This window comes from Symphalangus syndactylus, chromosome 5 (genome assembly GCF_028878055.3).
Source record: "Symphalangus syndactylus isolate Jambi chromosome 5, NHGRI_mSymSyn1-v2.1_pri, whole genome shotgun sequence".
Classification (NCBI taxonomy): Eukaryota; Metazoa; Chordata; class Mammalia; order Primates; family Hylobatidae; genus Symphalangus; species Symphalangus syndactylus.
This window is the reverse complement of record NC_072427.2, coordinates 153,130,678-153,152,790: the sequence shown is the minus strand read 5'-3', so window position 1 is coordinate 153,152,790 and position 22,113 is coordinate 153,130,678. Positions and strand designations below refer to the sequence as shown.

At 46.7% G+C, this 22,113-nt stretch overlaps 2 protein-coding genes across 29 annotated transcripts in view; one reads left to right on the top strand and one right to left on the bottom strand.

The window, feature by feature from the left end:
* The window catches only part of ADIPOR2 (adiponectin receptor 2), a 98,386-nt gene extending 86,449 nt beyond the window's left edge, over window positions 1-11,937 (top strand). For 17 of the 21 annotated variants that reach the window (XM_055281134.2, XM_063639944.1, XM_063639930.1 and 14 more), the window contains 5 exons: window positions 1,280-1,451; window positions 3,728-3,914; window positions 4,167-4,354; window positions 7,156-7,349; window positions 9,198-11,937. In XM_055281134.2, the coding sequence (XP_055137109.1) occupies window positions 1,280-1,451; window positions 3,728-3,914; window positions 4,167-4,354; window positions 7,156-7,349; window positions 9,198-9,326 (870 nt within the window). In that variant the 3' untranslated portion in view covers window positions 9,327-11,937. Of the gene's footprint in view, window positions 1-1,279; window positions 1,452-3,727; window positions 3,915-4,166; window positions 4,355-6,290; window positions 6,396-7,155; window positions 7,350-9,197 lie in introns of all 21 variants that reach the window. The other 4 variants (XM_063639924.1, XM_063639926.1, XM_063639927.1 and 1 more) reach the window with 1 other exon arrangement.
* A 2,293-nt stretch (window positions 11,938-14,230) lies between these two features.
* CACNA2D4 (calcium voltage-gated channel auxiliary subunit alpha2delta 4) overlaps window positions 14,231-22,113 on the bottom strand; it is a 134,815-nt gene continuing 126,932 nt past the window's right edge. For 7 of the 8 annotated variants that reach the window (XM_063639856.1, XM_063639859.1, XM_063639854.1 and 4 more), the window contains 4 exons: window positions 20,510-20,627; window positions 18,684-18,796; window positions 18,313-18,395; window positions 14,231-16,768 (listed from right to left, as the gene is read on the bottom strand). In XM_063639856.1, coding sequence (XP_063495926.1) covers window positions 16,664-16,768; window positions 18,313-18,395; window positions 18,684-18,796; window positions 20,510-20,627 — 419 coding nt within the window. In that variant the 3' untranslated portion in view covers window positions 14,231-16,663. Of the gene's footprint in view, window positions 16,769-18,312; window positions 18,396-18,683; window positions 18,797-20,509; window positions 20,628-22,113 lie in introns of those variants that run through there. The other variant, XR_010120908.1, reaches the window with a different exon arrangement.

Here is a 22,113-nt window from a genome sequence, read left to right as displayed (position 1 = left end):
GCAGAGTGCAGAGGTTGGCAAACTTCCTACAGAGGGGATATCGGATTCCTGATCCCTTTTCCTCTAGAATCTGATGCAGGAGGGACCATGAGGAAACAGGAGAAAAGGGCGCTGAGGGACTGAAAGGGCGGTTAGGGCTGAGCTTCTTTCTCTGCAGCATGAGAAGGAAGATGGATTAGTCACTAACTGTCCGACAGGAGATAGCCCCTGGGGATAGTCATGTACTGTCTTTGGAGTAGATGCCAGGGATTACTAACTAATTCATGAAACACTTTGTGTCATTTTGTTTGATCTTCATGATTTCCCTATGAAGTAACTGAAGCGCTATTTTACAAATGAAGGAACTGCAGGTGGAGGTTTTATAATTAATTAAATCTCATATAGCTAGTTAATGCCAGGGATCCACAATTTTCTGACTCCTGTGCGCTTTCTTTTCTGCTTCATCATATTTGCGTAGTGGGAAGAGAAGAAAGAGTAAGATGGAGGGAGAGATTTTAGCAAAAGGCACAAAAGTATGATTCTGTGTAATTCTGTTTTTACCAATAGGAATATTAAATATAAAAATGTTCATATTTAATACCACAGGGATTTATCAGAGGTAAAGTCTGTTATATAGGATGAAGGAGGTCAGTATGAGTGAGACTTTGGAACCTTCATCCCACCATTATCCAGGTTGAAACAAAGTTTGAAACCACTCTTTTAGGGCATTTCCTATAAATTTGTTTACTCTTTCCTTTTCCTAAGGCCCCCACTTAAAAATATTTTTTCTTTCTTTCTTTCTTTTTTTTTTTTTTTTTTTTTTTGAGGCAGAGTTTTGCTCTTGTTGCCCAGGCTGGAGTGCAATGGCGTCATCTTAGCTCACTACAACCTCCGCCTGCCGGATTCAAGCAATTCTCCTGCCACAGCCTCCCGAGTAGGTGGGATTACAGGCATGTGCCACCACGTCCAGCTAATTTTTTGTATTTTTTAGTAGAGATGGAGTTTCTCCATGTTGGTCAGGCTGGTCTTGAACTCCTGACCTCAGGTGATCCACCCACCTTGGCCTCCCAAAGTGCTGGGTTTAAAGGCTTGAGCCACCACGCCCGGCAAAAATATCTTTTTCATCAGTCTTTAAAGAACTCAGAATATAAGACATTATACATTTTGAGATGTTTGCCTTTTTAAAAATGAATTATTTTTCCCATTATAAAACAGTGTGATAAGACATAGTTGTTAGGGGTCAGTGTTGCTAAATTGACAACTAAAATCACAAAGATGTTTGATAATACCCCTCTGCCAGGTATGGGAAGGTCGGTGGCGAGTGATCCCTCATGATGTACTACCAGACTGGCTCAAGGATAATGACTTCCTCTTGCATGGACACCGGCCTCCTATGCCTTCTTTCCGGGCCTGTTTTAAGAGCATTTTCAGAATACACACAGAAACAGGCAACATTTGGACACATCTCTTAGGTATGTAATGTCAGTGATGTAATGAGCTGGCGATTCACTTTCTTCCTTTTTATTTTCATGTATTTGAGGGTAAGCACAGAACTTCAGAAATGTATTTGGATTTGCCATTTTGTTTTCTGAATTTCTAATGATGAATTTTCTCACTGGTTTACTCTTAGTGTATCCTGGTTTGCACTATGATTTTGTTAAAACTTAAGTCATATTTCTCTCCACTAGATTTTCAGATATTGTCCTCAAACCAGGCCAAGTAAAAGTTGCTATACAAAATGTGGTTTCATATTGTAGTGACTGCTGAGAAGAAAGTATTATTTAATAGAAGTAATCTGATCTTTTAAAATTCATTACTTATATGCACTGCTGATTTTCAGTTTGGCCTGAAGTAGAATATGGAATTTTTTCTCCATAATGATTGTATATTAAAGAAAGAATACTGTAGAGGAAAGAATAGTCTTTCCAACAAATGGTGCTGGGATAGCTTGAGCCATATGTAAAAGAATGATCCCGAACTCACATATACAAAAGTGAACCCAAAATGGATCAAAGACCCAAACATAAGAGCAAAAACTATAAAATCCTTAGCGGAAAACAAATATAAATCCTTGTGACTTTGGATTAGGTGACTGTTTCTTAGAATTGCCACCAAAGAAAAAATAGATAAATTGGACTTCATCAAAATTAAAAACGGTATATCAAAGTGCATTATCAAGAAAGTGAAAAGACAACCCATAGAGAAGAGAATATTTACAAATCAGCTAGTTGGTAAGGATCTAATAAATAACTCCTACGACTCAACAATAAAGACAACCGATTTTAAAAATGGGTAAAACATCTGAATAGATGTTCTTCCAGAGAAGATCTAAAATGGCCAATAAGCACATGAAGAGATGTTTGTCATCGTTAGGCATTTAGGAAAATGCAAATCATTTTCCTAAATTAGGAAAATGCAAATGCAGCTCCTCAAAAAGTTACACAGAGTTACCAGAAATCCACTCCTGGTATATTACCCAAGATGACTGAAAACATGTTCACATAAAAACATGAACACAGAAGTTTACAGCAACATTATTCATAATAGCTAAAAAGTAGAAGCACCCCAGATGTCTATCGACTGGTAATGGATAAACAAAATATGGTATATTCATACACTGGAGTATTATTTAGCTGCAAAAAGGGATGAAGCACTGATACATGCCACAGCATGGGTGACCCTTGAAAACATTTGCTAAGTGAAAGAAGCCAGACACAGAAGGTCACATGTTGTTTGATTCTACATGCATGAAATGTCCAGAACAGGAAAAGCCATAAAGACAGTAGATTAGTGGTTGTTCAGGGCTGTGAGGAGTGGGGAATGGAGGATGACAGCAGATACAGTACTTCGGTTTGGGGTGATGAAAATATTTTGGAATTAGTTAGTGGTGATGGTTGTACAGCCTTGTGAATATACTAGTTTCTGGCCTTACTCCATTTGATTTGCATTTCTTATCACACATTTGATTTCCATGGTGCCTCTAAGTTCCTGCCTGCTAGTATAGTGAGAGGAGAGTAGAGAGTCAAATCAAGTTTGTTGCTGACTTCTAATTCAAGGGTAATTTTTAATTAAAATGATACAACAGAATTACTTAGCAAATGTTGAACTTGAAATTTCTGTGCCTGCCTTGTGTTAGGTGGCCCTTCCCTAAGCAATAGGAACATGGCATCTTTCTGTGTAGAACAGTTTAAGAATTGGGTAGGAGATGGCCTGAGGAGGCATTTTGTCCTTAACTCTTGAATCTCCTGAACCAGCTGATGAGGACCAGAGAAGCAGCATGATGCTCCCTGACAGCTATTGGTAGAGGAAAGCTGTATTTCTTGGCAGGGTTTAGGGGTATTGGAATTCATTGTAAAAACAAAAGCAAAAGCACAATGGACCTTTGAAAGCTGGACTATGAGGTATGTGCCAAAAACTGTATAAATGAAACTATTCTACATCTAGAGGTAGAAGTGGCTTCATTATGTCTTCTAAGAAGTAGCAGCACTGTCTGATTTCTTTTTAGATTATGCCCTTAGATAAGTTTTTATATTCTGTATATTCAGTTTATGAAGCTGAAGTATTTCTGATATCAAAAATGTTGGAAGTAAACCACAATTTTGGATAGGCTTCAGTTATTTGGAAGATTTTTCTCATTGAACTTTTGATTCAGATATTGTTGTAACACTGGATTGAAAACAGAATCAGTTATAATACTGTCTCTTCTAAAGGGTGATATTTTATCTATTTTCTGTGCTCTTTTTCCTAGGTTGTGTATTCTTCCTGTGCCTGGGGATCTTTTATATGTTTCGCCCAAATATCTCCTTTGTGGCCCCTCTGCAAGAGAAGGTGGTCTTTGGATTATTTTTCTTAGGAGCCATTCTCTGCCTTTCTTTCTCATGGCTCTTCCACACAGTCTACTGCCACTCAGAGGGGGTCTCCCGGCTCTTCTCTAAGTAAGTATCTGTAAAGTCCATATTTTGGCCAATGATTAGAGGTAGTGCATTAGGGAAAAACATTCAGCAGAGTTGGCAGAATTCTTAATATCATCTCATGGAAACTTTTTTTTTTTTTTTTAATTAAAGAGCAACCTAGTTTGCCTCTTAGCTGTTGTTGATGGCTTATGTCATAAGGGATTAATTGGAACCTGTAGTGGCCAGTAGTTTTTAAATTACTGTATTAAATGGATTTTTTTTTTCCTGTCATAGACTGGATTACTCTGGTATTGCTCTTCTGATTATGGGAAGTTTTGTTCCTTGGCTTTATTATTCTTTCTACTGTAATCCACAACCTTGCTTCATCTACTTGATTGTCATCTGTGTGCTGGGCATTGCAGCCATTATAGTCTCCCAGTGGGACATGTTTGCCACACCTCAGTATCGGGGAGTAAGAGCAGGTAAGAGCATGTGGAGGTTCTACATTCGACATTCATTTATTCACTAGTTAAATTCACTATTTATTAAAGTTCTACCATTTGCCAAACATTATGCTGTGTATTTGTGATGCCAAGATGAAGGAGTCATAGTTCCTATTGTTGGGGTTTTTTTAATGTAGTAGTCGTAGTAGTTGTTGTTGTTAGTAGTGTTTATTAATTGTCTTAAAGCATTAGGGTTGAGGGGTCATGGTGAGTATGAGGTGATGTAATTTGGGACTGTTACTTGAGTTTATGGCTAAACACCATCCAGGAAGTAGTAGTCTGTAACTTTTGTAAACAATGATTTCTCTTACTCAGTGTGGAGTGTACTTTTTGTAGTGATTCTTTTTTTGTTGTCATTTTATGTTTTGTTTTATATTTTTATTTTATAATGGATAATCTGCTTAAGGCTTCACCCCCATGCTGATTATGTTTTGTTAAAGTGGGCACCATATCTCCCTTGTGATGTAGGGATAAAGGGGCTTTTTATATTTAGGATAATGCCTGTTTAGCTGGAGATCATAGAGAAAGCCACAAGCCCATCAGTGCCTTGGCTGAGTCTTCTTGTAGGGCATGGAGTTAGCAGAGATGTTCTTGTCTCCTACTCAGTGTCAAACTCAGTGCCCACTGAGAATGAACAAGGATTGTTTTTCCTTTCATCCTTAAACCCCCAAAACCATTTAGTATTAAAATCTAAGTCCTGGATCATCTGCAGGTACCTGGAAGGTTAGACACAGAAGTAACTTCATGTCAGTGACCACTGTTACAACACTCTGCCCTCTTCCTTTTTGTGTTCATATGAGCAAATGAGCATTGGTCAGGGTCACCTTTCAACAGTACTTGAGTAGTACAGTGGTGTTAAGCCTGCTTGAGCACATGAGATAAGAATGTCTTTGCTGAGTAGAGCTGAGCATTCTGCTATTTACATACATCAGAAGAACCAAGTTCCTGAGCCTTTGACTTAGAGGATGACAGGCAGAAACCATTAGCAGCCTTTGCTTAGCATGTAGAGGAAAAGAACAAGTGAATTGTACAAAAGTCTAGCCAATCTTTCCTTAGAGGAGCAGAGGTAGGAAATAGTTTTTCTTTAGGTCTGCTTGGTTCTTTTGTGAGAGCAGCATTGCCATTTTCCTCTTCTCTTCTAGATGCCCATTTTATTTGTGAGTATGCATCCCATATCTGTGCTTACATATATTGCTGTATACCAGCAGTTTATTTGGTAATGTCCAAAGCAAGTAATAGGTTCTTTATCTGTTGAGAAAGCTTACCAAATGACAGCTTGTTTTGCAAGGGTCATTGTTAACTCTGTGTCAAAATGTAGGAGCAGTTACTGGCTGAGGTAGGGAGTTCCTGTGTTGCTTTGGCTGATACACAGGTTTCAAAGTGGATTTAGATCAGTGGACTTCAAATTTTTTTTTTCATCATGACATTTTCTATTACAGTCCTGAACACGCGTATCTATACATAAGTTCATGTATATATAAATTACAAAATTTTAACAAAATAATATTTAATCCTCCACTTATGTTACAGTCTGATATTTTAAATTTTATTCTAGTTCATTTAAAAAAATGCTGGTTGAGACTCATTTAGTTGATCTTAGAACTTAGGTCATATCCAGAAGTTTAAAAAAACATTACTTTAGATGCTTCTGGAGGCAGTAAGGCAGTAGGGCTGTGGCTGAGTGATTTGCTAGACCTTTGTACTTGATTGCTATTTAGGGGCCTGGGACCTTTCAGAAATCTCTCTCTCTCTCTCATCTTACTCAGTATAGTATCCTCTCCCATCCCCCACCCCCATTAGGTCATTTGTTAAAGGCATTTAACAAGTTTTAAGTGCCCAGTTATAGGTCATAGATTTAGATTAAATTTTTTCTTCTTTTTTCTTTTCTCTTTCTTTCTTTCTTTTTTTTTTTGAGATGGCGTCTTGCTTTGTAGCCCAGGCTGGAGTGCAGTGGTGCCATCTTGGCTCCTGACCTCAAGTGATCTGCCTGCCTCGGCCTCCCAAAGTGCTGGGATTACAGGTGTGAGCCACTGCACCCAGCCTTAGATTCCTATTAAAAGTAGGTGATGCCAGGTGATACGATCATTCATTGCCTCTCCACCCCAGGAACGTCTGTTGCTTCAAAGAGAAGATGAGATACGTAAAATTGCTTGTATTGTAACCTGTGTCTGTAAAAGGACAGGCTAGGACAGTTTAAATAAACTCCTGGAGCTGTCCTTTCCAAAAATATTTAGCAACATTAATTCAAAATCCTTGAAGACTGCTGACTTACTAAGCTAAGCCTCTCTTAGTGAGGCTCATTGCTTTTTTTTTTTTTGAGACGGAGTTTCATTCCTGTTGCCCAAGCTGGAGTGCAATGGCGTGATCTCGGCTCACTGCAGTCTCTGCCCCCGGCTTCAGGCGATTCTCCTGCCTCAGCCTCCCGAGTAGCTGGGATTACAGGAGTGCGCTACCACGCCTGGCTACTTTTTGGATGTTTAGTAGAAATGGGGTTTCACCCTGTTAGCCAGGCTGGTCCCAAAGTGCTGGGATTACAGGTGTGAGCCACTGCACCCGGCTGGCTCCTTGCATTTGTAAATCTTTAGAATATAGCTGTGTTGTCTTGTGTGACAGTGTCTCAGAGTTTGAAGAACCTTCTTTTTCCTTTAAAACTGGAGGCTAATTTTGTATGCTACTTTGAAATATTCAGTTTACAGAGTTAATGGTGCTGTGCTGTAATATTGACTTCTGGTTCTTTGTTTCTCTTCTGCATTACTTTACTCTCTTCTTGTGACTCCTAGGAGTGTTTTTGGGCCTAGGCCTGAGTGGAATCATTCCTACCTTGCACTATGTCATCTCGGAGGGGTTCCTCAAGGCTGCCACCATAGGGCAGATAGGCTGGTTGATGCTGATGGCCAGCCTCTACATCACAGGAGCTGCCCTGTATGCTGCCCGGATCCCCGAACGCTTTTTTCCTGGCAAATGTGACATCTGGGTAAGTATGTCAGGGGATGACTGAGTGTGTGTAGGTATCTGCTCATGGGTTATTGGCATACTGCAGAGTGACGCAATAGAAAAAGTTTTAGACACAAAGTTAGGAGAGTTGTATTCTGGTCCTAACTCCCTAGTTAGCTGTCTTTCTCTGGACAATAAGTACAATAATAACTAACATTTAGTGAGCACTTCCTTGGTGCTCAGCATAGTACAGAGTGCATGCTTTGCATGGATTACCTTGTTAAATACATTAGCCGTATGTGGTATGATAAATCTTGTTAATGTCTTCATTTTACAGATCAGGAGACTAAGGCTTAGGGAAGTGAGGCGACTTGTCCAAGCCATGTGGCTATTAAGTGGTAGAACAGGAATTTGAATTAGGCTAGTTTTAATATCAGAATCTGTGCTCCTTTTGACAATGGAAAGTCATTTTGCCATTCTTTGTCTCAGTTTCCTTATTTATGAAATGAGGATGATAGAGCAGATTTTTACCAGCGCCCTTTTAGGACCAGATTTCTACCAGAGTCTTTTTTTATACTGAAATTTAGTGATTTGTAATGAGAGACCGAGTGTATGTATGTCTGGTGGAAGAAGAGGGATTGTGAAGAAGAGGGAACTGGATTGAACTGGATTGTGGTCATTGGTAAGAGAGGAGGAAAGAGAAGAGGGAAAAGAAAATATAAGGACTGATATAGATAGAAAAACTTATAACCAAAGAGGGCCTGAAATATTTTCAACAAGACAAAATTGGAAATATGCTTAATGTGAAATCTGACCTTTGTAATTCTGTTCCTCAGCCTGTTGCTGATTATTACAGACTAAGCTGATCATCTCATCTCTTTAAAGTTTAGTTTAGCTATCTGTAAAATGAAGATGATCTTGAACTTCAGCAATCTTTTTAGCTTCAAATTAGCTAATTTATCTTTCTGATTGCATCATCATAATTTTAACATTGGTATGGAGGGGTTTTTGCCCTTTATCCCCTTTCTTTGGGGAAATTAATCCCCTTTGGTTTCCTAGGAAACATCTCTTGGGATGTGACTTGATTTCTTCTAGTTTTTGCTTCTAAAATCAGTGTTTTTCTCTTGATAAATACTGCTTTGCCACTGTACTTTTTCATTTTGAGATTATAACGACAGAATAGTGTAATTTTTGAAGTGCAGCGAGCAATTGATTACCCTTCTTGAGATGTGGAATGGCATTCAGCAGAACAGGTAAAATCAGAAATAATGTCACTTGCTTGTAGACCAGCTTCTGACTTGAGAAGTAAAAGGGCCTGTTTGCTTAGTTTTTGACACATTATGTAGTTCATGAAATTTCAGAATTGTGGCACTGAAGGAAACTCTGGGGACCATATGTTGTGACATTCCACACACGATCCTGGAAACCTCTTTAGTTTTTCTAACAGAGAGCAACATTTAAATGACCATAGCTCTAGTCCTCTTGTCCATGACAAAATGTCCATCAGCAGTGAGTAGAAAAAGGACTGTATGTGTAATCATAGCCCATGGCTAGGTGTCAAGGGATCCTTGGGACCTTTGTGGCCTGTTAGCAAGAGAGTCTGTATGTCATTTGCCACTGGTTTCAGTGTAAAGTGTGTAGATTTTTATGTGTAGAGTTTAGTGGCAGCACCTTGGTTTCTTTGGGAACAGCTGGATTTCAGCTCAGCAGAATGTGATACACCTAATGGATGTTCCAGGATCTGTGGACACCTTGAATTTGAGCTCTGTCACATCCATTCCCTACCTTCTGCTCACATAAACCAGGATTAAACGATCCTAAGAGTCTTTAGCAGTCTTAATAATGTATGGGTTTCTCTACCCCGCTTCTCTTCTTTTTTCCCCTCCAGTTTCACTCTCATCAGCTGTTTCATATCTTTGTGGTTGCTGGAGCTTTTGTTCACTTCCATGGTGTCTCAAACCTCCAGGAGTTTCGTTTCATGATCGGCGGGGGCTGCAGTGAAGAGGATGCACTGTGATACCTACCAGTAGCCGGGGACTGTGACCCTAAACCAGGGCCTGCAGCACTTGCTGGCCTCCCTGCCGGCTACTGATGCCAGTACCAGAGGAGCCCCAAAACTTTGACAGCCTCGTGGGCTTTGTGACGGCCCAGGGGCTCTGCGTGGTACATGACTGAGAAAAGAAAAACAAAAATAAATCATACCTCAAAGGATGGAGTGCATCAATTGGGAGAAAAGGAGACATAGCCCAAACCCTGGCTTATTCTTGGGATCTACTGATTGCGGGCTCTGCAAGACCCTTGGCAAACTGGCTTCTGATCCATATCATATTTATTTGTAGAAGATGGCGAAACAGTTTAGCTGGTGGTTCTTTCTTCTCCCTTTCTCTCTCTCTATGACAATAATACAAACCAATTTAGGTGAACATTTATATCCGATAAGGGGTGGGAGTGTGATTTTAAATGCTCTTTTGGGAGAACAAAGAAATTAATGTAAATAAGATTTCTAACTGTTTAAATAAGACTTTATATAAATGTTTAAAACATAGGGCTAAGGGAGGGAGGGAGAATTTTTGTATAGAATGAAACATGCAAGTACCACACACTGTTTGAATTTTGCACAAAATTGACTGTAGGAGGATCAGGTGATAGCCCCAGAATGTACAGTGTCTTGGTGCACCAAGGTGCCTTCTAAAGGCTGACATACCTTGGACCCTAATGGGGCAGAGAGTATAGCCCTAGCCCGGTGGTCACATGACCACTCCCTTTGGGAGGCTTGAGGTAGAGGGGAGTGGTGTGTGTTTTCTCAGTGGAAGCAGCACATGAATGGCTGACAGGACATTAGATAAAGGCTCTAGTTAGGGTGTCATTGTCATTTGAGAGACTGGTGCACTCCTAGTAGCTGGTAAAGGGGTGCTGGAGACCATGGAGGAGCTCTAGAAACATGAGCGTGGGCTGATCCGATTACTTCCTGGCATTCCGCTCACTTTTATGGTAAATCTTATTAGAGGGATGTGACAGTTTTCCATATCCTTGCTGTGGAGCTCTGGAACACTCTCTAAATTTCCCTCTATTAAAAATCACTGTCCTAACTACCCTTCCTCCTTGAGGGAATAGAAATGGACCTTTCTCTGACACAGTTCTTGGCATGGAGCTAGCCACAAATGAGATTCTGACGTGTCCAGGTTTCTCCTGAGCTCGTCTACATAGATTGGTAGACCCTTCCTTTGGATTAGGAAAGATGACCTTTACCTCTGGTACACTGTCTTGGTAAGCCTGGATGTGACAGACACCTCGGCTCTCCTTGAATAAGAAAGCCAGCAGAACTCTTAAAGCCAGTTGTAGTACGGAGTTGTCAGCACTCACTGAACCCCACTTTACAGGGATAGAGTGGTGTGGCATTTTAAAGGCAATGGTATGTTATTGCCAGGGAGTGAGGTACAAGACGGTGGCTCATGTCCCAGGCCTACCTGATACGGTGTCAGAGAAAGTGGTGGGGAAAGGATCTGGTTCATGGAATTCTGATCTTGGCCCATAGGTGAGCCACCAAAATAGCGCTTGAGTCTTAGGTTACTGTCATCAAAGACTTGGGATGACTCCATTATATCCTGGGATTGTGGATATTAGAACTAAACATGGAGGTCCTGAGCATGGGGACTGGCATCCTTAGTAGGTGTTTGGGAATATGGGAAGGGTCTCCTATTTATTCAATAGAGTTTTCTCAGTTATTTTCCTCCCTTGCCCTTCCAATCTCCAGCAAAAGGTGGGATCCAGGAAGAAAGAATCCAGTGTAGAAGTTGAGAAGAACTTGAGCGTTTTGGTTCTGGATAAGGTCACTGTCCTAGGTGCTAGGTGGACCGAGCAAAAGACTCAGTGGATGAACTGGTGCAGTGCTTGACAGAATAAAGAACAGTATTAATCCCTTTGAGAAAGCGTAGTCCAGCAGGACAGTGGCCATTCGGACAGAAGCCCACTTAGTTTCTTGGGAGCAACAGCACATATCAGAAGCCAGACTTGCTCTTCGGTCATGCACTTTGGGATACAGTGTATAGGTGCAGCCCTGTCACAACACCAACAGAAGTAGCAGCCTCTGGGTGCAGTCACCCACACCCCAAAGCTGGAAGGATCTGGTTCAACATAGCACAAACCCTTAGGAAAAATGAAATTAACATCACTGATGTGTAATCCAGTAAAATCTCCCTCTTTCGGGTGTGTATGTGGGCATGTGTGTGCCCATTTCTATGTGTGTGTCTCCGTGCAACTCACTACCAACAGCCTCATGTGCACTTGACCTGACAGTGCTCGCTGAGAACTCTCACCAGGTTGGCGCCTGAATGCCTTACTCTCAGCAGTCAGAGGCTTGCTTGCTCTGTGCAGATTTTTAATTTTCTTTTTTGGCCCTAGGCTGGTTGGGACCTCTACAGCTTCATTCTTTCACCATTAAATAGTGGCCTTTTTCAGTATTTTCCCTCTTCCCCTTTATAAATTATGCTAAAGCCACAAAGCACATTTTTGGGGATCATAGAAGGTTGGGGTTCCAGAAAGGCATCTGTGTGATGGTTCCATTGATGTGGGATTTCCCTACTTGCTGTATTCTCAGTTTCTAATAAAAAGAACCAAATGAAGTATGACCTTCTGTTGTGTGTTTTCTTATTGCCGTCCCGTAACTTAACTGGGCATAGACACTGGATCATTCCCTGCTTTTGACAAACAATATTAGCTGAAGCCTACTAATAACCCACTTGTCTTTTCCTAGTCTCTTACTGAAAGGCATCTGAGCCGGGCGTGGTGGCTGACGCCTGTAATGCCAGCACTTTGGAAGGCTGAGGTGGGCGGATCACAAGGTAAGGAGTTTGAGACCAGCTTGGCCAAAATGGTGAAACCCCATCTCTACTAAAAATACAAAAAATTAGCTGGGCGTGGTGGCTTACCTCCCCTTAGCTTTTGGCACTTTTCTGAAGCTCTAATTTAGACACTGTGATTTAAGAAATTTTTGGAAACTTCCCATTTGGGATGCAGAAATCAAAGTGCTTATGCCCAACTCCTGTTTCCTAACTCAAGCTTTCGTCGTAACTTGGATCAGGTTTAGAACGGAGGGGAGAGCGGCTCTAAGGGGCAGTTCTTATTTATTATTGAAGTTTATAAAAATAGTCTCTAATGTAACACTTGATGCCAAGCGATGTGTTAGAGAACTGTCGATGTCATATGATCATAATCACAACGCTTTGAGCCAGTCAGGAGTATTTTCACTCTCATTTTATAGATGGGGAGACTGAAGCTTAGGAAGTTTTAAGAATGACTCTAGTGCCAGCACTGTATTGGAGAAAAGAGTGAAGAGAAAATTTAAGAAAACCTTTCTGTATTTATTATTCTGATTAAACAGTCTCATATACATTGACTTAAAGGTTTTGGGGTTCATTAACCTAGTCCCTTCTATATAAGAAGAGGATCTGGTTCGAGTTGGTGTTTGAAATTAAAAAAAGGAATTCCAACCCTTTTGGCTTAGGTAAATTTAGTTTTTGGAAGGGCATTTCCAGTATTGGGATAATATGTTCATTCTGAATTCTCCTTTTTAAGTATAGATTTAACTTTAGAGTGTCCCGTACCTTAACTGGGCATAGGCACTGGATCATTCCCTGCTTTTGACAAACAATATTAGCTGAAGCCTACTAATAACCCACTTGTCTTTTCCTAGTCTCTTACTAAAAGGCATCTGAGCCGGGCGTGGTGGCTGACGCCTGTAATGCCAGCACTTTGGAAGGCTGAGGTGGGCGGATCACAAGGTAAGGAGTTTGATACCAGCTTGGCCAAAATGGTGAAACCCCATCTCTACTAAAAATACAAAAAATTAGCTGGGCGTGGTGGCAGGCACCTGTAATCCCAGCTACTCGGGAGGCTGAGGCAGGAGAATCGCTTGAACCTGGGAGGTGGAGGTTGCAGTGAGCTGAGACGATGCCACTGCACTCCAGCCTGGGTGACAGAGCGAGACTCCATCTCCCAAAAAAAAGGTGTCTGTATGGTTCCTGATACTCAGGTGATGTCATATGGTGGTTGTAGAGGAAGTAGATAAGGACAAGTTTGGATTCTGACCTTACAGAGTGCTAGGCTCTGGGTGCCTAGAGAACCCTCTGGGCAATGTTACTTTAAAATCATCCCAGAAACAACATCCTCTTCTTGAATATTCGGCTTCAATTGTAGTGTTTCATTTTGTCCTCCCCTCAGAGGGCATGAACCATTTGCTAGCCAGCACCACCCCCTACCCCCCACCAACACCCTATCTAATGTACAAGTCTTTTCTGCCTTCAGCTGTTTGACTTGGCGAAACAAGGGCAGCCTGTCTCACTCATGTAGAGGCTGCTTATGATGGCATGGGGCAGGAAGGAAGTGTCACGTGCGGTGGCCTCTTGTGACCGCCATCCTAGTGTCCCACCATCCCTACTGTGCTACGCTATCTGGAAATGAAAAGTGTAGCTTCAGATCTCGGTTGTGCCATTTGCCATGTAGCATGGGCAAGTGGCCGTTTGCTTGTCTAGCCTAGGTGTTCTGTTAAAATGAGGCCAACGATACATCCTCTAGAGCCCACCCTGAGATGCTGTGGCTTCTATAGATAATTAATTTCCTCAAACTTCCCATAGTGATTGGCTGGGTTTTCTGCCAAACCCTCGCTCCAATTCCGTCCCTTTGTGGACTTCATTTACTTTTCTGGCCTTATGATACGCCCACTTTCTTGCCTCCCTGCCACCCCCTGAACCAAAACTTCACTGAGCTTAATGAAGTGGTTGAAGCATTTTCCCTGAAAGCTCTTCTATTAAAATACACAACATTATTAGGTGGATTTAGTAGTTAACATATCCTTGGTATTGAGGAAGGAAGATCTGACATCATCCTTAAGTTCCTGGTCCTCCAAAGGTGTACAACATAAGATTTCAAAATTCTGCATTCTTATTTATTAACTTAGGTTCCATGTTCATGCCTCTGAGAGCAGGTGATGGGCTTTAGAGTGAGTCAGGCTGCCACCTGCTGTCCTTTAGTGGTTCTGCTAAAAGTAGAAGAGGAATCGTTCTGACCTTCAAAGGCAAAGCTTACGAGAATATTCTGTTCTCCAAGGTAGAGAAGGTTAGTTTATCAGAAATGGTTTTTCCTTCCAATGGTCTTGAAAGGGATTCCCCTTGGCCATGCAGAGATACGAGGCCCAGAGGAAGCAGACAAAACAAGGCCAGAAGCTGCTCCAGCTTCCTAAGCTTGGCTTTTTAAGAGTTGATAAATTTGCCTGAAAGTGCTCTTCCTGTTTGGGTGGGGAAGATAACCCTTCCAAAAGATAACACTGGGTTATTGTCCTAGAGAGACTGCTGTTTGGTGTCTGTGAGTTGGTAGTTGGGGTCAAATGCAGTTGGAGGTCAGAATGTGCCTTAATGCCAAAGAATGAACGGCAGGTGGGCGGCCACGGCCTTGGCAGGAAGTGGCAGGGCGAGAGTTAGTGCTCACCCTGCTGTGCGCAGCACAGGTGGGGCCTCGTGACACATGGTTGGGACACTCAGTGATGGCAGCCCAGGGGCTGGAAAGGGCTCCTTGCTGCTTTCTTAACCCTGCTGGGCCTGTTGAACACCTTATTGTTCCTGGCATCTAAATAATTGTAATTTCTTTGTCCCCACTTCCATGAAACAAGGTAATGTAATGATCGCAGTTAGCATGTATTTATTTAGCATTTACTATATCCCAGGCAGTTTCAAGCATGTTATGTGAATATATCACATTCAGTCTTCACATACTCTTCCAATAATTTGGAGGCAATTTTCAACTCTGCTGCAGTTTCTGTAACATGGGACTAATGATAGTACCCACTTTCAGGGGGCTGTTGTGAGGATGGAATGAGCTGAAACATTTATTTGGTACGTGTAAACCTTAGCTGTTCTAGCATTATTCTGCCACTTAAGCTGGCTTCTCCGAGCTGCAGTGTCTTCTGCTGTAAGGGGGCATTAATACTGCCCTCACAGGGCTGTTGCAAGACATGATGGTAAGAGTGACATTCTGTAGCCTATAATGTAAGTGTGTTTTACGGAGTTGGCATTTGGCCTACTCTAGAGGCAAGTTAGGGCTATTTGCTGGTAGGAAACTTGAACAGCTTGTACTTTGAAGTGTGGAGGCTGAGGGTGATGGAGGAGCAGGGGGAAGGGCCCCCAAAGCCCTGCATACTATCCATGCCCATCACTGGGGTTTGTTAAACGGAAAGATTTGAGGCCGGCCTCTCCCAAATTTCTCCATGGTTTTGCCCTTAATGTTGCTCTCACTGGTTGTCGCCTGGGATCCAGGTCTTGGGGTTTGGTGGGGGGAGGAAGCTGCAGGGCCTTGGGACCCTGGGGCAGATGTGTGTGCACTGGGGGTGAGTTCCCAGATAGAGCTTCCCTCCCAGTGGACCCTGCTTAGCAAGTTGGAATGTTCCCACAAGTTCCAACCCTAAGGATTTCACTCCGGGGACGCATCAAGTAGATTCTTCTTTTGTAAATCAGTGGCCAGAAAAGAGCACAACAACTGCTCTTTTTCACTATTTTACAGCTGTTTTTGCCGTCCCCTGAATGTACATCAATTTCCATGCAGCAATTGGATGTCTCAGCCTACTGGCTTTTCATAGATGCAAACTTTCCTTTAGGGCTTTGTAAAGAAGTTTTGAGAAGTTCTTCAATAGCAGCAGTTTGGGGACATCACATGTAGCCCTGTCGATATTTCCTGAATGGGTTTCATTCCTTTCTCAGTCTTGACCATTCCCTTACCCAACCTCCATCCCAACACAGTCAAAACCTTTTTGAGCAGCAGCTGGGAAAGTGAGCTGCCTTCCACCACGAGCCTCACTTTGGGGAATCTACGCTTTAGTTGGGGCATGTTCTTGCCTTGGCCTCATCTCTGCATTTGGCCTCATTCTGCTGCTTTTTCTCAGTACCCAGAAGTCCTTGGGTTCTACCAGAGACCACTCCGACAGAAAGGGTCAGAACAACTGACCCTTTCTTGGCTGGGTCTGTACTCTGGAGTACAGGAAGAACTAAATTATTTTGTCTTGGTCCCAGCTGAGCTCATGCTGGCTTCCCGAAGAGGAGACAGGAAGGTTAGGTTAGAAGTATGCTCATGTTGAGACCTGGGGCGGATGGTACTGGGCACCATGAAGCATCTTGAAAGTGGCGCCAGCTGATTGGTTTCTTGTTCCATCCAGCATTCTCCGGAGGCAGGAGCCACCAGCCCAGGACTGAGAGGAGCATTGGCCTGGGGCGACCCAACTGCAGTTGGCTGCATCCCATGTCAGTGCTGACTTTTTGGGATGGCTCTGGAAGGATCACCTTGCTAAAACACAGGTCAGGCTGGGTGGTGTCACCGCAGGAGTTGGGGCAGTAGCCCCCAGGCACACACAGGCAGCAGGAGTAGGGGCAGCGAGGCTGAGGTGTCCGAGGCGCCGCCGCAGTCCTGGGCATTCTCCTGCGAACGCAGAGCAGAGGTGAGAAGGCAGCACTCAGAGGAGGACCCTCGAAAAGGGAGGGGCTTCCACCACTAATGGGGCCAAAATCCTGGGGAAAGGGGAGTTTTGGAAAGCAGGGGAAGCACTGCTATCTTTCTTAGGCCCCTACCTTTTGGGGGAAAGCAAAGGCTAACCCCTCAGCCTGGGAGGGGGGCACCAGCCTTCTCTGCTTGCCCCCAGGCTTGGAGTGGCTGTGGGGTCATCCTCTCAGAATGGCTTCAGGAAAGTCCTCAACTCTGGGAGCATCTCTGATGGGGATTATTGGTCCCAGCAGACCGGACTGTGTATGAAGCACCCGGCTCAGGGCCTGACACCTGGGTCTCGGTTCTGGATCCGTACAGCTACTATGACTATTATCCACATGACGGCCTCCTCACATCGCTCAGATCATTCGGAACTAAGTGTAGCGGGAATGAGGATAAGATGGGACAATGCATTCTAATTCACCTAGGGCCCAAGCCCTGGGAAGCGTGGCTCTTTGTTAAAGTACCTTGGGATCCTGGTTGACTTCGTATTTTAATGACATAGGGGCTCTGCTGTGTTTTCACACCACCGCTTCAACAAATGTGAAGGGTTTTCCCCACCCCACTCTCTGGACACCAACTGGATGTCTGTCCTGAAACTCAATTCAAGTCTGACACTATGGAGAGTTAGCATTAGATCCCGTAAGTTACAGGGCTCGGTCCCACGAGGTGGCCGTCACTTCAGATGCCAATCGCAAGCCCCAGGTCTCCTGTCCTTCTGACAGACTGGCTGTAAATCTAGGGTTCCCATGACCCTGTCTCAGGCTCCGTGAGTTGTTAGCGTGGCTCACTAAACTCCGGAAGGTGCTTCCCTCACCATTACCAGTTTATTATAAAGGACGCAGCTCAGGCAGCCGAGTGGAAGAGACACATAGGCCAAGGCACGGGGTGCGCAGAGCTCCCACACCCTTTCACCAACTCGGACACTCTCCAAACACAATGGTTCAGGGATTTTATGGAGGCTTCATTACGATCATTGATTAAATCTTTCTTTGGCCATTGGTGATTAACTCAATCTCCAGCCCCCTTCCTTTCCCAGAAGCCAGGGGCTTGGAGCCAAAAGTCCCAACCCTCTAATCCTGCCGTTTCCTGTGACCAGCCCTCATCCTGTCTAGGGCCCCCAGCCACCAGTCATCTAATTAGCATACAAAGATACCTCTATCATTCCAAGGGTCTTAGAGGCACCTGTGAAGGAACCAGGGACTAAGACCAAACACTATAACAAAAGATGCACCTGTTACCCTAATCATTCAGGAGATAACAGGGGTTTTAGGAGCTTGCCAGGAATCAGGACAAAGACTAAAGATCTGTTTCTTGATGATATCACAGTGTCACAGGGCATAAACGCGAATGTTTCCCCCGAGAAGCACAGGTGTGTTCACTGGCATCCATATATGCTCCTGTCTGCAGGGGCACAGACCCAGGCACAGAGGGCTTGGGGATGAAGATCCAGCCCACCCTCGATCCGCCTCAACCCTCACCTCTGGATGGAAGGCGTGGCAGGAGTCTGGTCGCCGGCGGAGCTTCTGGGAGCGCATCCGGTCACATTTGACAGAGGCATTATGTGCAGAAGCCACTGTTAAGGTCAATATCTCAGGACCGGAGCCCATTCTGCAGACTGGAACAAGGTCTGGAAGAACCTGCTCTGGTGCCATTAGTTGCCCTGCAAGCAGCTTTAGGGTCAGGAGGCAGCACCGGGGCCCAGGGAAGGGTTAGAGAACAAATAACGGAGCCCTGTGGAGGACAGACGGGTGGTGAAGGAGGCTGGCCCCGCTGCTCAAAATCTGAGCCCTACAGACACCTCCTACAGCCCCCGCCCCCACCGCACACATCCCCGAGGACTGCAGGATATATTTGACTTCTGTCGCCTCCTGCAGCACTGGTGGGAAGATGCTGCAGTCACAGGTGGGGTCTGTCACCAGGAGGAGGAGGTTACTGTTGGGAATCTGTTGCACCACAAATACCCTGCAGCAAAGAAAAGGAGTCGAGGATGGCTCCGTGGCGACCACGAGAAGGGCTTCTAGGGAAGGAACTTCTGGAGACTTTAGTGTGGAGTTAGGGTGGCAGGGAAGCCCGGAACCATGAGGCAGGGCGGGTAGGGGCAGCTAAGGGAACGGGCCTGGCAGATGGCTCAGTCCTACTGGCTTTCCTCACAAGCCTTTGCTGCTGCATTTCCTTTCCTAGCAGACTGGAGGAAGTGAGGAAGTCCAAACTGGACTGCTTTGGAGAGTGCAGAGTTGTTATTAATATATGCAGGGACGACAGGCGTAAATCAAGACCGTCCCGAGCAAATGGGCGGGCGAGGCAACACCTGCTTTGGGTGAGGGTGGTGGGGGCAGGCCTGGGCGAAGCGGCAGCGCTGGAGCTTGGCCACCAGGTGGCGCAGTGGTCCCGCGCTCGGCGAGGTCGCCCTGCGAGGAGTGGCGCGGAGTGGGGCGGAGCCCGCCCACGAGGCCCACGGCCTTCCCAGCAGTCACAGCGCCGCCTACCGAGCGCCTCTCCTGGGACGAATGGCCTCACACACCCGCATGTGCACACCACAGCCATGTATACTCTCAGCCTTCACAGCTCTGTATGAGGCTGGTGGTGTGCCCATTTTGTAGATGAGAAAACGGAGACTAGAGGAGGCGAAGTCACTCGCCCACGGTCATGAGCCGGCAAGAGCAGGGCCAGTTTTAAACTCAGGTCTGTCTACTCTGAAGCGCTCGCTTCACTCCGGAGACCGCTGGCTCTTTCCTCGCACCGAGCCTTTGAGACAAGTGCACACGGAACGCTAATCTCAACCCTCGACCCTGCACGTCTCAGCCCTCAACCCTGCACGTCTCAGCCCTCAACTCTGCACGTCTCAGCCCTCAACCCTGCACGTCTCAACCCTCAACCGTGCACATAACCCAGGGTGAAGCCCGCGCAGCACGACGCGCAGGGAGGGGGAGAAGGGAGCCCCCGATGCCAGCGCCGCAGGTGCCGCACTGTTAACGGTGTGCCACGGGCCTGGGGGTCTAGGGACCGCCTGGCGAGAGGCACGTCTGGCTGAGGCGACGCTCGAGGAGGCCGCTGCATTCCCAGCGTGGGGGTCCTCCCGGGCTCGGGTGCGGGGGTCAGCAGGAGAGACCTTTCCGTCCGGCCTCGCTGCCTCCCCGGGGCCAGGGCGGGTTGTAACTAGCGGCTTCCACACAGCAGGAAGCCTGACAGGGCTGCTGCCCGCGGGGTTCCCAGCGACCCGAGGACATCGCACACTTTCGGGCTTCTCTTCTCGCACCTCCCTCTGCCTTCCAGGTTCTCCCCACGCAGCTCAGCCGCGGGCACTGGCACCGCCCTGGGCACCGCCTGAACAGGGTGGGGGAGGCCCGCTGAAGGGCCCACTCGCCCAGAGACGCCGTGGGGTCACGGCTGCGGCCTTGGGGGGGAGGGCTCGCGACACAGGGTCTGGCCTGGGGACGGCCTCTCCCCACTCCCCTAAGGCAGCTGTCCCGGTCCCCAGCCGTCCTGCCCGCCTCAGACCTTCCGCCCCCTGCGTGTCTCCTCCGCTGAGGAGGGTGGGGGAAGACCCTGGGAGCGCGGGCTTGCACTTAGAAGCGTCTCCCTCCTCCCGGCTGTGCAGCCGGCTCCCTGGGGGTTCCGCGGCCCTGCCTAGACTTTGAGTGTGGCGGGACGGTCGGCGCCGCCCTGGGGTCTTACTTCCGGCAGGGCCCGCACTCCATGATCCCGTTGGCCTCCTGGATGGCCGGCTGGTAGACGAACACCGGGTACTCCGTGTCGCAGGGCTGCAGCTGGTCCTGCTTCTTGTGTTTGTGGGCTGCGGGCAGACAGAGAAAGGACATCACGCCACTGAAGGGGCCTCGGAGGGCATGGCCTGGGGTGACCTCGCCTCAGCACTCCCAGGGCCAGAGTTCACCCCAGTCCATTTGCAGATGGTCCCTCCTCAGGCAGTTCTCAGGACACGTGTGGGAGGAGCCAGTGGGGGTGAAGGGAGGGAAGACACACAGAGGGGCCCTGTGTCTCGGTGGAGGGAAAGCGCTTCCTATCTGGGAGCCTGGCCCTCTCTGTGGGCTGGGGGCAGTGCACCATCTCCAGGGCTCCTTCCGGCACTCAGATCCCGGGGGAGGGTCTGAGCGGGGAGCAGAGGCAGGAGGGGCACCAAGCGGTGGCTTGGGGTACTTAGGCCCACCACCCGTCCCTTCACTGTGGACAGACCCAATGCATTTCCCGGGCAATCCTGCCCCCGTCTCCCGCATAGCCAGGCCCACGCTCCACCCACTGAGCCTGAGCACCTGGGGTGGGGGCAGCCGGGCAGGTGGGCTCCAGGCCTGGGGCTGCGGAAGCCCAGAAGGCACAGCCGCCGGGTGCAGGACTCCTTGGGGGCTGTGCGATTTGCCCTAGCTCCCTGGGACAAGGACAGTGGACTCAACCAAAGGTGGAGGCGAGTGCCTCAGCCCCGCTCTGCAGGACCCAAGTCCGCTCCCTCCTGGAGCCGCCTGAGGTGGGCACATGGCAGGGCAGGGCCTTGCCGCACAGGCTGTCTGCATGGCCCTTCTGTTCTCAGGGCCTGGCTGTAGCCCCCAGGGATAGACCTAGAGGTAGGGGGCACGGGTGTGAGCTACCTTCCCAGGCTCATGCAGAGTCCTACAGGAGAGCATGGGTCTCCTCAATTTCCAAACCCAGAAACTTCCAGCCAGAGCTGGAAACCCAGAGGGGACACTAGCTGGCATGCAGAAAACCCTCACTGAGAGGAGCAAGCCCACAGAGGCCAGGTCCCCAGGGCTGAGCACAGACGCCTGCCTGACAACGGCAGGGTTGAGTGGCGTCCCCAGGGTCACGCAGTGGAAGGGGCTGCAGCACCTACACCCCGGCCTGGGACTCCAAGTCCAGTGCTCCTTCACTGAGGACACTGACACCTGTGCAGGCCAGGCCAGGCCTTCCAGGCCAGGCCTTCCAGGCCAGGGGGAGGAGCTCCAGGGGATAGGTACCCCAGAGAAGAGAAATTCTGAGCAGGCAGATTGAGGGGGATCATCTTCAACTTTTGCAAGATGCAGCTGCTGACAGAGACAGAGGGGACAGTGTCCTGTCACTGACACCTAGTGACTGTGAATGCCCCAGAGCAGCCCCACCCGATCGTGGATGTGAGTCCAGAAGGAGTCTGGAGACACAGCCCGAACCGCCCTGAGCCCAGGGGCAGAGGAAGCCCCAAGCCAAGGCCAGCAGAAGAGAACGAAGAGCAAGCCAGAGAGGGGACCACAGCGGAGATGAAGAGATGGGATAAGCTGGGGACAGCCCAGGTGGTG